Below are 14,703 nucleotides of genomic sequence, written 5' to 3'. Positions count from 1 at the left end.
ATCTATTCCAGAATTTGAAAAAGGATATGGATGTAGAGTGAGTTACTTTTTATCAGCATACTCAATAGAGATGACTGCAATAATAACCGCTCTTTGATGGGTGGTACTAAATCTCTTAGATCAGTTATATGTACTGATTCTAGGGCAGTACTACAAAGTTTTATAACAGATATTTCAATACGTGAAGATTTGGTAATAGAGGTAAAGCATCTTCTTTTAAGTATTATAAGCCTTGGTTTAGTTATACAGTTCTGTTGGATTCCAGCCCACTATGGAATCTATGGCAATGAAATTGCTGATAAATTAACTAGACCAAACAGATATTCACATTCCATTGGGCAAAGGTGATGCCATATCATTAATTAAATCTGAGGTTATGTTAAGGTGGCAAGATGAATGGGAGTCAGAGAGCACAGGCAGATACTACCATAGGAACCAGAGCAGTGTTTGAGGGAAAATAATCACCTCAAAGGGGCTAAACCGACATGAAGAAGTTGGAATAACAAGGTTGAGATTAGGTCATATTGGATTTAAGCAATTAAAGGTAATGCTCCGAGTACAAAATTGTAGAGGATGTTAATCATGTTTTATTTAAATGTTAGAAATTTGACCAGCACAGGCAGAAATGGAAAGAACTGGATGAAGAAAATTACATTCACAATAATTTACAGGAGCAAGGAATGGAGGGAAAAAGAAGCAGGTATTTTGTTATGTATCTTAATGATACTGAACTAATTAGAAGCATTTAACCTTAAATATATATATATATATATATATATATATATTTTTTATTATTTGTATTCATTTATTTATGCTGGTAGTTTGTTTATTTTGTTTTGTTTGTTTGTATGCTTTTTCTCTGTATTATTTTTTCTGATTTAAAGTATCATTTGCCAACGTCCTTGCTACCCACTCCCGTGTAGTAGTCCAGTAGGTGGCGGTATATAGTGAAGAACTCTGATCTGCTACTAATCAGAAGAAGAAGAAGAAGAAGAAGAAAAAAGAATGGGCCAATCAGCGCAGTGCTTTTGGACATTTAAACAAGACGTTGGGTGCTTCATAATTTTAAAATTTCTGAACGGGAGGAAGGTTCGCCGTGCTTGGCTAATACTAACTGAGGTGTGGTGAGTAAAGATTGGTTTACATTCACAACACTTTGCTGAATGGTCTTTATAGCGACTACAGACAGACTGTAGAAATATGTAGCTCAATTGTGTTTTACCTAGATAGTTGTTTTTGTTTCAGATTTGTACTTTATAGAAACGCTGTGTTTGTTAAAAACCTGGTAGCATGCATCTTGTTGTAATCGTCATAGTTGGATGTCTGCTCTATTCAGTATATTTAAATGCAGCCATGTACGCGATCGTCGACTGTTGCGTATTGTCCTTTTAGCCATGGAGCCATCCTGTTTAAAATGCAACTGTTTTATCGCTAGAGAAGCAACCGTGTGTTTTTTTTCCTATGTTAACAGTGTCTTCATACACAGATCATTTAAAAAAAGTGCCTCAGCCATGGCTCAATTCGGATTCGAAAACGATATTCAAGGCATTTTGAAGTTGGACATGCCAATCACAAACGCGCCCATGGCCAGGTGGCAGAGAAAAGCCAGTACCTCAACCTCCTCCGCTTTACCATCACCTGGGAAGTCTGTCAACCTTTCGTTGACCACATCGAAGACCCCAAGCAAAACTCCAGGTAACGTAAACAGCCTTGACAGAGTTGCAACTGTTACATTTGTCGGGGCAGTGGACACGTGCCGATGCTGCTGTTCAATAAAACGTATTGCCTCACTGTTTCAATAGGAAAAAATAAAAAATGCACACCATCCAAAGTTGGAGGCGATCGCTTCATCCCGATCAGAAACGGACAGCAGCTCGATGTGGCCAGCTTCCTGTTAACCAAGGAGAATGAACCTCTGGATCCAAACAACCCCGCGTTGGTAATGAGATGCAATCAGCAGGAATTAGTATCGTCACTCTTTTCTATTGGAATAATTGCTGAGATTTTGCTGACATTTATTTGAATGTTGAAGGAGAACCAGAAGGCGTGGTCAGTCTCTCTCAATGGGTACGCCGTTGAAGAGGCAAAGATCTTGCACCTTGGTGGAAAGCCTTTGAATGCTCCCGAAGGTAACGGAATTGAAGAAATGTTCTTGCTTGACTATATTCTTGGGAGTCCTAATGACTATTTGATTTGACCCATCCTGGATTGAAAAGTAGTCTTCTTATGTTGTATGTTACCGTTCTGATCTACAGGTTACCAAAACAACCTAAAGGTCCTTTACAGTCAAGTCACGCCTTCTTCAGTCAAAAAGACGAGATACATCTCTTCGGTTCCTGATAGGATCTTGGACGCTCCAGAGCTCAGAAATGACTTTTGTAAGTTAATGGTTTGACCAATATTGGCAAGGACTGAGTCATTGCAATATGGTAATTTCAAATAAGCTCCTACCACGTTTCAGTTGTTTATATTTATTCACTCTTGAATAGAGGACACCCTGTATTCAATATGGCTCCCTCTTTGTCCCACAACCAACAGACCTGAACCTGCTCGACTGGAGCAGCCGGAACCTTCTCGCTGTGGCGCTACATGACAACGTCTACCTGTGGGACGCCACCCGAGGCGAAATCACGCTGTTGATGAAGATGGAGCGGGAGGAGGACTACATAACCTCCGTCTCCTGGACCAAAGAGGGCAATTACTTGGCCATAGGAACCAGTGACTTCAAGGTTCAGGTGAGCGACTGACTGCACACAGACATGGTTGACGAGCACGCGGTGAACGGATGGCGCGGTGAACGGATGACGGGGTGACTGTAGCTCATTCCTGCCTGTACCCCCCTTCTGCTCTCTTAGTTGTGGGATGTGGAGAATCAGAAGCGCCTGCGAAGCATGACTAGCCACACTGCTAGAGTGGGCAGCCTGAGTTGGAACGACCACATTCTGTCCAGGTAATCTTGCTAATGCAGCATGGCTATTGTGTGACCGTTGATTGGATAACATGCACTACCGACAATTTGTAGAATATGAGGATGTATGTAATGTAGTGACTGATTGGCTGTTGAATGATCCACGCTGTCTAGTTTCAACCTTTTTTTAAAGTATTATGCGTGATTGTATTGGTAAGGAAATGTGCATTACGCAAGACTGAAACATGGATGTTTACATTATGTCATAATGAACATTGATGTGCTAAATAGCCACGCTTCCTTTGGTTACCATTGATGTCTAAATTGAATAATGTTTACTCTAATTTTTAGGCAATCAGTACAACAAAATGGCTAATTAAGATCTGTATTTTGTGTCACAATTTGTTCAATAAATGCCTTTCAAAGGTGCCCCTACATCCAGGACACAACCCCCTAGGGTACATGGATTGATGGGTTGAAAATTGAAATTTTATGTAGCGCTTTTCTAGACACTCAAAGACGCTTTACAGTGTAAGGGGGACCTCACATATACACATTGATGGAAATATTACTTCAACAGACCACTTTATTCAGCTCTCCTTGGAAAAAACAATCATCTGGTGTCTGTAAAGAGATTTGCAGTTGACGCAAATGTGACGGGGAGTCCAACACCCACTACGCACCCCATCCCCCCACATTGGCCACTCATCAGGAAGACCTGCTATCGGTTTGAAGTGCGGGTCTCATATTCCCTCGTCTCCCCAGTGCGTCACGTTCAGGACACATCCACCACCACGACGTCCGGGTGGCCAACCACCACATCTACACGCTGGAGGGCCACACGCAGGAGGTGTGCGGCCTGGAGTGGTCCCCCGACGGCCGCTACCTGGCCAGTGGCGGCAACGACAACATGGTGTACGTGTGGCCCGGTCTTGGCGAAGGCAGCATCGGCAACGAGAGCCAGTCCCTCCACTGCTGGAGCGAGCACCAAGGTGCAGTTAAGGTAAGGCATTGGCGTCTGGATGACGTAACATGTAACTGAAGCTTGTGTGTTGTTGTAGTTCATCGTCCCTTGTGTGTAGAATGTTGAGCTACCCATTACAGGAATGCCAAAGCCGTGTTACCTGAGGGAAAGCTGCACCAAATGGATCAGTGAGAAGTATTTATTTTCTTTCTTTAGGCTTTGGCTTGGTGCCCATGGCAGCCAAACATTCTGGCATCCGGCGGCGGCACCAGTGACCGACACATCCGCGTCTGGAACGTCAACAGTGGCTCCTGTATCAGTGCGCTTGACACACAGTCCCAGGTAACCTCCCAGGTTACTGTTAACCCTGATGGTGTTTTCCTTTGTGCTGTTTGAGTGCTTTATATTATGTGCCACGCTCTCTCAACTTGATGACTGTGACTGCAGATCTCCTCGTTGGTGTTTGCACCTAACTACAAGGAGCTGGTGTCGGGCCACGGCTACGCCCACAACAACGTGGTCATCTGGAAGTACCCGTCCCTCACCAAAGTGGCTGAGCTCGCCGGTGAGTCGACGCGTTAAAACGTCTCTACATTCCGACCCTAGGAACTACTCGCCTCCGTCAACTCTTCTGCTTGTCGTCTCAATTCCGTGTATGATTCCTCGACAGGCCATGAAGACAGAGTGCTCAACTTGGCTCTGAGCCCGGACGGCTCCACCGTCGCCACGGTAGCCGGCGACGAGACGGTGCGCCTCTGGAAGAGCTTTGAGCTGGACCCCATTAAGAAGAAGGCGACACGGATGATGAAGTCCACCAGTAGCGTCATTCACCAGACCATTAGGTGATGACTCTGATCGTTTTTCGGTCAATGTGGGGTCATTGGCGTTGACTATATGTGATCTGTTTTTATTATTTCCTAGCGGAAGAAAGACTTTTTTTTTACTTAAATTATATTTTAATCATGAGATGGTTGTTGGTTGAATCATCAGAAGGTAGTTGGGTTTTATTTTGTTTTATTTTTGTCAGTCGTCTTGTTTATGTATGTTTGCCAGGAAGTTTTACAATGTTTTCTGCTGATGTTGTGCATTGTACTGGATGAGAGCATGGGGAATAAATTGTTCCAACATTTTATCTATGGCTCCAGTCACATGCAAGTCTCAAAAGAGCCAATGCCCTCAGAGCTCTACTGTAAACATTGTATCTAAATACATCCTGGGAAATAAATTGAGCATTGCACTTTACACATCCAGCTACGTTCCTTATGGTTTCCGTCAGGCGCTCTTTCACCCATGAGGGGAATGGGTAGGCCAAGTGACACTCCAGCAGATAGTGCTATTGCAACACACACACATACAACTCAAGGGACTGGGAGGAGCTGCCATTTTTCAAGATCTGTTTCCAGGCATTCATGAAAGGATCATGTTTGCCAAGTAAAGATGTTCTGTTGGTTATTAGTCATCCGCTGGTACCACATGGAAGTATGAGATTAACATTACCCTTTACGTGCTTTTCCCGGCAATATACAACTGAATAGAGTGGCGAAGTCACGCCCCTTCCGGTAGAGCCCACGGGACATATGAGATCGAAAAATATGAATGTTTCAATGGGGGGGAAAAAATGATCTTCTGGTCTCAGTCTTTATATGCCCCGGATTGCTCCTGTGTTTGGGATTTATATAATTGTTCATGCCAAGAGTTTGACCGTTGATTGTGAAATTGTTCAGTTAATGGCTAGAGAAAACGGACTACGCGTCTCGTATGTGACGTCACGCTCCCTTCGACTGGCGTAGACAAGTCCGACACTCTCCCCATCGGCATAAATGAAACTCCACATGCCAACTTATGGTTTTCAACTCTATCGATGCTTTTATCCTCCACTTGGAAAAAAACAGTGTAGTTCGCCACTCTAGAGGGCTACTTGCATTCACAACTCAGACGCACCAGTGATTCAGAAATCTGTCGAGCAGGCAAATTTGTTGTGCAGTTTTCCAAGAATAGCGACCAATTCCAATGCACACAAGACATGCTTTGGAATAGACTGCATCTATCCCAGGACGCTCCATTTTTACACTAGTGACAAGTAAAAAAAATAATTGAACTTAGCGTATGAATATGCACTTCAACTAAAGGGCAGTTAATGCCTTAGGTGGATTACTTAGCCTATCCCTTGCCGTTCCAACACTGTACTAGACTTAATTTACAAATGTTAGGGAAAGTAGGCTATGGAATGTAATTGGTTATTTAACGTATCTCGTGCATAGAAAGCAAATCGATTTGAACTCAGACCATAGCTGATGTCGAAGCAACACATTTATTTGATCTCAAAACATTTACTCAGTTAAATTAAAAATTAAGAAAAAATACGAAACATTGGACACTTGGATACAATGACAACATTCTTGACAACCTGTGTAGCAACAACTTGCATGTGGTAGTCTTTTCAGTAATTGTGCGATTCCTCCCGAGAAAAGGGTTAATCCAACTGTCAATTGAGTCTGGGAATACCATCAGTGACAATTGACTATCTTCATCCAGTGTATATCACGGTCGAGTTTAACAAACGAATAATCTGAAAACAATGTGGCAAGCAGACACCAAACTGTAAAATCCATTCGTCCCCAAAAAAATCAGTGCATAAATATAATTACAGAAATTTCATTCAGTTGAACAGTAACCGTGTGAACTCGATGGCATTCCTGGAGCTCCGATAGATTGTCATTTTTGTCTCTCTCTCTTCAGTGGAAAAAAAAAAAGGTTAGATTTCCTTGACTTTGTTCACGAGCACTTTGCCGTTTGACAGGTAGGGCGCCGTTCCGTTTTCTAGTTCCTTGACCGTCGCCCGTGCCACGCCGTTCTCCTTGGGGTGGGCCACGGGGAGCCGCTTGCCCTTAATGTAGGCCTGCACCCAGAAGTGGGCGAAGAGGAAGAAGAATAACGTTCCGTACATCCAGATGAGGAGGATCCACATAGGCACCTGGTAGTCGCAGTCCTTCATGAAGTAGTATTGGCTGATGTGCACCGACACCATAATGAACTGGATCTAGACAGGAGATGAACGATTCAAGTTAGACAACAATATCGTTGTAGAGCATGCCAGGGGGTGCCTCAACGTATAGTCAGATGCAAAAACAAAACTTTGGGTTAAGACGGAGCCCTACCAGCTGGACGGCTGTCAAGTACTTCTTCCACCAGAGGTACTTCTGGAAGCGGGGTCCTGCAGACGAGAGCCCGTAGTAGAAGTACATAATCACGTGGACCCCTGCATTTATCATGGAGTGGAAGTTGCCCATTCCTGCGACTGGAAGACAAGTCAAAAATAGGATGAGATCTTTTTATAAAATATTATAGATGTAACCAAACACAAAATGTAACAGCCAATCCCCTCCATTCCCCCTACTATTTACTCATAGTTAATTTGGGTCAAATACAGACCTATAGTAGATATTCTTTGAAATAGGTTGGGCATTGAGCCTTTCACACACAATTTATTTTCAAATGTAAGGCCTTTGGCTACAATGTCCATTTGATCGTTGACAGCAATGAGGTGAGAGGTTACCAGGGGTCAAGGTGATGCCCCACCACCAGGTCCAGGGCATAAACGAGTGGTGGAAGACATGGAGGAACGTGATCTGGCTCTGTTTCTTTCTCAGGACAAAGAATAGCTGCAAACAAGAGCATTTACTCGTTAATTTTAGACAATTGTTTAGCGATCACTTGATGTTAAGAAGTAAAAAGGGTACAAATGTTGGATTGAAACACTTACAGTGTCAAGAAGCTCAATGTACTTCGAAATATAAAAGATCCAGGATGCTCGAACCATCTGGAAAGATAGAAGTAATGTCAGTGAATGTGAATGTTAATTTTTTTTAAAAATGGCCGCTGCATGCATAAGCAAAATCTGAATTTAATGATATTCATAGCATGCTGCGATAATGAATTTAGGTCAGTTTTTCAAGTATCAATCCATCTAGTATTAACATCGTGACACACTTGGAGCTCATAACAGAGTTTAAGGCCCAATCCCATTTCTAACCCTTACGCCTTCCCCTTACCCCTTCAAAACAAGGGGGAGCGGTAAGGGGAAGGGGTAGAAATGGGATTGGGCCTAAGTGTAGCCTGCAGACTAAAAGGTGTAGCATCAAGTATGACCCACAGCGATAGAAACAATGATTCAGCAGCTTACCCCGAGGGCCTGTGTGCTGCTTGAGAAGTCGCACAGATCACACCGCCACGAGTACGTCGTTCCCCATCCCCACACTAAGAACTGCCAGGGCAAAACGCATCACATGTGTCATCACATTTGATATCGACCAATCAACACATACCACAAAAGGTACAACAAGTAAGGCGTCGATAGGGTAGTGACTGTGTGGAACTGTATTCGGATAGACTAGTCTTTTTCTGTTACAAAAAGAAGGAATTCACTGAAAAATAATAATATTTTGCACTTTTATTTTACATTGACACAAAAGACTGGATTGTTGGGTCATTTCAATGAGCAGGAAAAGCATTTACCTGATGCACTATGTATCCATTCATGACTACCATGGAAAAGTTGTAGACCACCATGGGGGCCTTGAGGTCGAGGGGCTTGCGGTTGGCCATGAAGCGGGGTCCCGCGTACACCGAGAGGAAGACGTAGGTCAACAAGATGAGGGTCATCAGTACGGGGCTGTGCATCAATAGGTAGCCCCTCAACCGGTCATCTGCAAATCACCAGAGCACATGGAGGCGTTGTTGCACGGACTATAGGAGAGATTACCACACAACTATGTTATCAACCCAACGCAACGCAAACAGTACTCACCCGTTCTCTGTATAACGAGGGCGTGGAGCCGTAAAACATTTGCCATGATTTCTTGCAGCATGGTGACGGCTTAAGTTTGTCCCCCTGAAATTCAGAAAACGAGAAAAAGGATTCAAGCTATGTTTGACATAATCCTGCCTGCCTGCGGGAGAATGGAGCCTAGCTGAGAGTGGGTAAGGGAGGCAATAAAACAACCCGGTCCAGCTGCTTCCTCCACACCGACTAAACAAACAGTGAGGAGGAGGCTCATTCAACACCATCCACGGCCCAGGGCAGTACGCCCCGACAGGTAAGAGGCGGCGGGGGGGGGGGGGGGGTAATATACACAAAGACGTTAGCATTTTTACTCAATATCATTCAACTAAAATTTATAAAAATAATGAATGTAAATAATTGAAAATGATCGGGGAGAATGTCATGTTCGATTCAAAGCCCATGTCCAGTCATACAAGAGTTTTTTTTTTTTTTTTAAATCCCCTGTTGCCAACTGTAATCTCCTGCTCAAACAATGAGGTGACTTACTGAGCAAGTCAAACAGGTAAAGAGGTGAGCCCTAGTAGCAAGCCTTCCATCTGAGGTCATAGATAGGAACTTAGCCCAGGTTGTCATCGGAAGGTGGGCGCTTCCAGTTAGGAAAGTAAAAAGCATCCCCCTAGGATTATTCCTCAACTGCCATTTTTACTCAATGAGCTCAACGTGGAGCCGAGACGAATGAATGGAATGAACGGGTGCCGGGACACAGAAGAGACAAGAATAGGGGACAATATAGAATATAGATACAGATAGAGCCAAAGTCACAGAATGACACTCCTGATTTAAACAAATACTCCTAAATGTTAAATCCTAAACTTGGCTTGCTCACACTTGATGTGTATCTATTAAATCAAGGCACCCCAGGGTCTTGGGTAGTTAACCCAGTACACTTAAGAAAGTCTCAGACTACCCATATAGGATTCAAGTGTAATTATGTCCCTGCTAGATTCACACAAGTCACTCACCTGAGTGGAGGTCCTCAGCCCCTATATGTCCCCCAATCTGGAGTACAGCAGCTGCACTGCTGCGCAAATCAAACACCGGTCTCTCTACTCATAGAGACCAACGTGATTCCAATGCAATGCCAGTGAAGGAGGGAGGGGGGGGGGGAGGGGGGTGGGGGGTGCTTCACTGGCATAAAAAAAAAAGCCTAAGCAATGTAAATCCAACCTACAGTGTGAGGTCCTTTTCACCGTCGCTGGAATGGTAGAATGTGAGGGGGAAGACACCAGAGACAGAGAGACGAGAGAGAGAGAGAGAGAAGTCAAACTGGAAGGCCAAAGTGTGGGACGGCACTCTTTCGACTCTATAAACCCCAGCCCTTTACTACAGACAACGCCTTGATAGTTTCAGGCCCACACCCTGTTTCAGGCCGAGGCTCCACCTCCTTGTCCTCATCAATGGAGGTTTAGATAGGGCTTTAGATGGAGAGATCGATGGTCATTTAAATATGGGTATGGGGTCGCCAACCATGATCGCAATGATTTGCCATCATGGTTAGACTTTGTGAGTGGGGGACATGTGTTGACTGTGTGTGGGGGTGGGCGAGGGGGCAAGAGAGTTTCTATGAAGGGCTAAGACAGTATGTAGCAACCACTGACCATACTGCTATGAAGTAACCTATCAATAGTTTTGGTATTTGGGGGATAGGTTAACCCAGCACAGCATTAAATGAATGACTACAGTGTGTAAAGACTTAACAACATGGTAACTGAACATGGCTGTGTGCCTGCCCACACTCATAATGACAAGCTATGCACAGTCCCGCGTCTCTGGTTCTACCTGTTTGCCGGGCATAGGGGATGGGCGTGCCATGGAGGGGAACTTGGAATTGACTGATCCATTCTGCAAGAATTGCAAGAATCTGAATGTGCGCGTACACACACACACACACACACACACACACACACACACACACACACACACACACACACACACACACACACACACACACACACACACACACACACACACACACACACACACACACACAGTCGGTTTTACTCTTTCTATAGAAAGAAGAGTTGAGAAGTTTATGATTATGTTTGTGTATTTATGAAACCATAAATATACATATGTAATTGTGTATATTTGTGTATAAGCGGCATACATGTTGATTTTTTTTAAAGGTTGTACACGGCTAAGGTTTTAGAATGTCCATAGACGACGTATCGCAATGTGAGGGCAGTTTACTCATGTCACTCATTAGTAGATTGCAGTATATATAATGAGGTCCTAGTAGAGTGAACACCTAGATTCAACAGCACCTTGGGTGAACCGGTGGCTGCCAGCTAACAGGACTGGGGTCTCTGCCACTTAAGAAAAACAAAGCCGACAAAAGCCCCGAAACTAAGGTAATTAACAATTCCAATAGATTCTCTGAAAGACCCTGATGTCGTAAAGGTGTAGCTGTAGTTGTACTTCACCAGGTCTTTAAATCGACACATGATTCAATTATAAAACCTAAATCATAAACAACTAATTAAGATATTCCAATATAAAAATCCAGGCACATTTAATCACAGCCAGGGAGACATCCTAGAGAACACAACTTAAATATGTAAAAAAAAAAAAATAAAAAAAGTAAAAAACAACAAAAAAAAAACAGCATTTAAACAAACCATATAGTTATGTTCATGGTCTAGATATGTTCTGGTAGAGATCATGATCATGCTACATGGCTAGGCTCACCGCTGTGCATTATATTCCTCACCATACAAATCCCTGACTGTTCTAGTGGGTCTTGTGACGGGTAGGGCCCTCTTAGTCCGGCCCAAATAAAGTGAATTCCATAGAAACTAGCAAACAGCCTAACAAAACGACGACTACCACGGCTCTCAGCCACAACAGTCCACGAGACCAACTGCTTGTCCTCAATTATATAATTGTCTAATTATGCATGGTAGGTGCTACTGGGGGACTAAGGCTAGGCTATGTGACCCGCAGGGCTAAATCAAATAATGGACAAGGTATTAAAACCAAAATATTTTAATGTGTGTTTTCTGAGTTGGAGAGGAGAATTTCTAGCCCTCCATTCACATGGCAGTGTGTGCCTTCATTGTTCAAATTCCATGTTTATGTTATTGGTTAAATAGGCTGTGGCATGTTGAAAATGACCCTCAGGCATCTCTACATCCTTGGTCTGATCAGAATGACAAGACCTCCCTTTCAATTGATTAAATATACTACAGTGTGTATATAACTTTCTTGACAATAAATAGGACTATGTGACGTATAAACACACACACACACACACACACACACACACACACACACACACACACACACACACACACACACACACACACACACACACACACACACACACACACACACACACACACACGCGTTGTTTTCCACTAGGTATAATCGAACTTCATGGAAAGAGCTCCACATTGCTATGATAAAATAAACGAATTACAATAAACACCCTGAATCTTGTGGGCCCTAGAAGATCAACCCATCAAAGCCAACCTTCAACATTTGACCAAACACTGAAATAGCCTTAATTATCAACACGGGTCATCCACCGGTTTTTGGGGCATACGAGTGTACGAGAACTTTCAGTCAACTATTCTTTGTAAAAGGTAGCTATACAGACGTCGGCCCCATTCATACCCCACAGAGAGAAACAAATCGACGGCCTGAGTGTTTGAAGTGAGACGACTTTAATTAACACTTACCTGAGGTCATATGATAGTTTCCAGGGATTAATAATTCAAGGAATAACGTGTATCAACTTAATATTAAACTCCCATAATTGTGCAACTTTAATTAAATCACATTCCCCACTAATAAGCCCAAACATGTGTATAACATTCGAAAAGTCGTGTCTTCTCTCGGAATATTTTGCGGCGGCCTCATTGGTCAGTCTTGATGGGAAGACGCACCTGCTTCCTCCAGCATGATTAACGTCTGGGTACTCCTGGATCCTGCAGTGTGGCGTTTCCCAGGTCTACCACAATATAGTTTCCGGATCCGTACAACCTAATATCCTATTGCCTTCGCCTGTTTGAGGTCCACAGATCGAGAATAATATGTGCAAATAAAACCCCCCCAAAAAAAGAGACCGAGAATAAATATCGAGTTTTGACGAACAATTTCATAAAACAATATCCCGAACAAGTAACGGAAACGGATATGATTGAATGTAACGCCCTCCCTCTTGCCGTTTAACGTATCTGAAATTCCCGCACTCTCTCGCCAATAAAGCTCATTTGGTCTACCCCGTTTAGGCATCCACCAACAGCGACATCGCTGATGTGTTTTTATTTACATCTGTCCCTTCCCGTCCTCTCTTTACTTTTATTGAACTACCCGTTGGTAGTTCATGCGTGCAGCTTTCTCGAGATCCACTCATCCAAACAACTTCACACCCTTCACCGCGCTTCTTTGGATCCTCGGCCCTACAGCCATCTCTACTACGCCATCTCTCGTTCGGTTGTTTAGAACTGAAAATCCGGTTGCCAGGACAACGTGACGTTTACGCTTTAGTACTCTATTACTGTACGTTCACACCAAAAGCTGTAAGATGCAAAATCGCTGAACAGCTCAAAAGGCAACGTTGTCAAAAATGTTTACAGCTCATATCGCTCATGCGATCTTGCTTTTCCATTTAAAGTAGCCGCGCTCTTTGCCTAGGCGTTGAGGCAAGTGCAGTTGCTGATGCAGCCGAGTCACAAAAACACAAGATAGTCACAAGTTTGGTCAATAGAAAAATAACAATAAGCATAAATACATGAAACACTGAATAACTAGTTAATGGAGCGATTGCTTATATGCTAGATTATAGCCTATTTGTTTGCTATCCTATGTCTAATTGCGCGCGCGTTGCCAATTTAATCGCGGACAAAAGGGGACATTTCATAGTGGTTGGTGGAAATCGGGACATTTGAGCTCGGGACACGCAAATCAAAATCGGTACTGTCCCGGCAAAATCGGGACGTCTGGTCACCCTATGTAGCCTACCTGCAATTGGTTAGATCAGTACGGAGATCAAATGAATTGCATTCCCGCTGTGAAATGAGCGTTCTAGCGCTCAGATTATGTTCTATAAATGAAGATTCGGCCAACCTCTTTGGCCACATCGTCCCACGCCTTTGCTTTCTATTCCTACCCCTGTAAATGAACAGGCTTATACGATGGCCTGCAACAGCTGCAATTATTCTTTCACGCACCAGGATGAAGGAACACATGTTTTGGTAGGAACTACGAACTAAAGTTTGCGCGTATGTTTAGTGGGACCCACGCCGGCGAGAGACAGATATCTACATTCCGATTGTCTGGCGGTCATTTACAGCCGAGCGCTACTAGCTCATTTGCACAGACTTGAGCTGTTTTCAACTTTACAGCTTAGCTATCGCTCAAGCATTTTATCGCTCCTATCGCTTTATCGCGCATGTCTAATACAAAGTGTATGGGCCTTTATCGCTCAAAACGCTAGCTTTTGGTTTGAACGTACAGTTACTGCGTTCACACCAAAAGCTGTAAATGATGCAAAATCGCAGAATACCTCAAAACGCCACGCTGTCCAAAATATTTATATCATCGCCCGACGCCCATCACGTGAACCATTTTAAAATTCTATCTTGCTCCTCAAAACATTCCGATTGGTTGTCGGGTCATTTACTGTACGTTCACATCAAAAGCTATAAAGCGTTTCGAGCGATAAACGCCCATTCACTTTATATTAGACATGCTCGATAAAGGGATAGGAGCGATAAAACGCTTGAGCGATAGCTTTAAAACTAAAGCTGTAAATTAGAGTTGAAAACAGCTCAACTCTCTATGCAAATGAGCTAGTAGCGTTTCGGCTGTAAATGACGCCAGCCAATCGGAATGTAGATGTCTCGCCGGCGTGGGTTCCGGTAAATATACGCGCCAGAGTGATATGAGCTGTAAATATATTTGACACCATGGCGTTTTGAGCTATTCAGCGATTTTGAGTCTTTTACAGCTTTCGGTGTGAACGTACAGTTGCAGCTAAATCGA

At 43.5% G+C, this 14,703-nt stretch overlaps 2 protein-coding genes across 7 annotated transcripts; one reads left to right on the top strand and one right to left on the bottom strand.

Moving 5' to 3' along the window:
• Positions 1-1,024: 1,024 nt before the first annotated feature.
• cdc20 (cell division cycle 20 homolog) lies at positions 1,025-5,126 on the top strand. Of its 4 annotated transcripts, none has more exons than XM_056597639.1 (11): positions 1,025-1,119; positions 1,487-1,695; positions 1,803-1,939; positions 2,033-2,129; positions 2,256-2,378; positions 2,539-2,735; positions 2,856-2,950; positions 3,674-3,911; positions 4,089-4,214; positions 4,320-4,437; positions 4,543-5,126. In XM_056597639.1, the coding sequence occupies exons 2-11, from the start codon at positions 1,512-1,514 to the stop codon at positions 4,716-4,718; spliced, it is 1,491 nt and encodes a 496-aa protein (XP_056453614.1). In that variant the 5' UTR covers positions 1,025-1,119; positions 1,487-1,511; the 3' UTR covers positions 4,719-5,126. The 4 variants fall into 4 exon arrangements, with proteins under 4 accessions (XP_056453614.1, XP_056453612.1, XP_056453613.1 ...); XM_056597637.1 differs by having other exon boundaries at positions 1,025-1,124; XM_056597638.1 differs by having other exon boundaries at positions 1,029-1,124; positions 1,472-1,695.
• A 1,022-nt stretch (positions 5,127-6,148) lies between these two features.
• On the bottom strand, positions 6,149-12,646 carry elovl1a (ELOVL fatty acid elongase 1a). 3 transcript variants are annotated; one of them, XM_056597651.1, is made up of 8 exons: positions 12,396-12,646; positions 8,680-8,763; positions 8,388-8,578; positions 8,056-8,136; positions 7,636-7,692; positions 7,429-7,534; positions 7,031-7,170; positions 6,149-6,912 (listed from the first exon to the last, which is right to left on the bottom strand). In XM_056597651.1, exons 2-8 carry the CDS (start codon positions 8,738-8,740, stop codon positions 6,628-6,630), a joined length of 921 nt encoding a protein of 306 aa, XP_056453626.1. In that variant the 5' UTR covers positions 8,741-8,763; positions 12,396-12,646; the 3' UTR covers positions 6,149-6,627. The 3 variants fall into 3 exon arrangements, with proteins under 3 accessions (XP_056453626.1, XP_056453628.1, XP_056453627.1); XM_056597653.1 differs by lacking the exon at positions 12,396-12,646 and adding an exon at positions 10,495-10,564; XM_056597652.1 differs by lacking the exon at positions 12,396-12,646 and adding an exon at positions 9,678-9,762.
• Between the last annotated feature and the right edge of the window lie 2,057 nt (positions 12,647-14,703).

This window comes from Gadus chalcogrammus, chromosome 8 (genome assembly GCF_026213295.1).
Source record: "Gadus chalcogrammus isolate NIFS_2021 chromosome 8, NIFS_Gcha_1.0, whole genome shotgun sequence".
Lineage (NCBI taxonomy): Eukaryota > Metazoa > Chordata > Actinopteri > Gadiformes > Gadidae > Gadus > Gadus chalcogrammus.
This window is presented reverse-complemented; position numbering and strand designations above follow the sequence as displayed.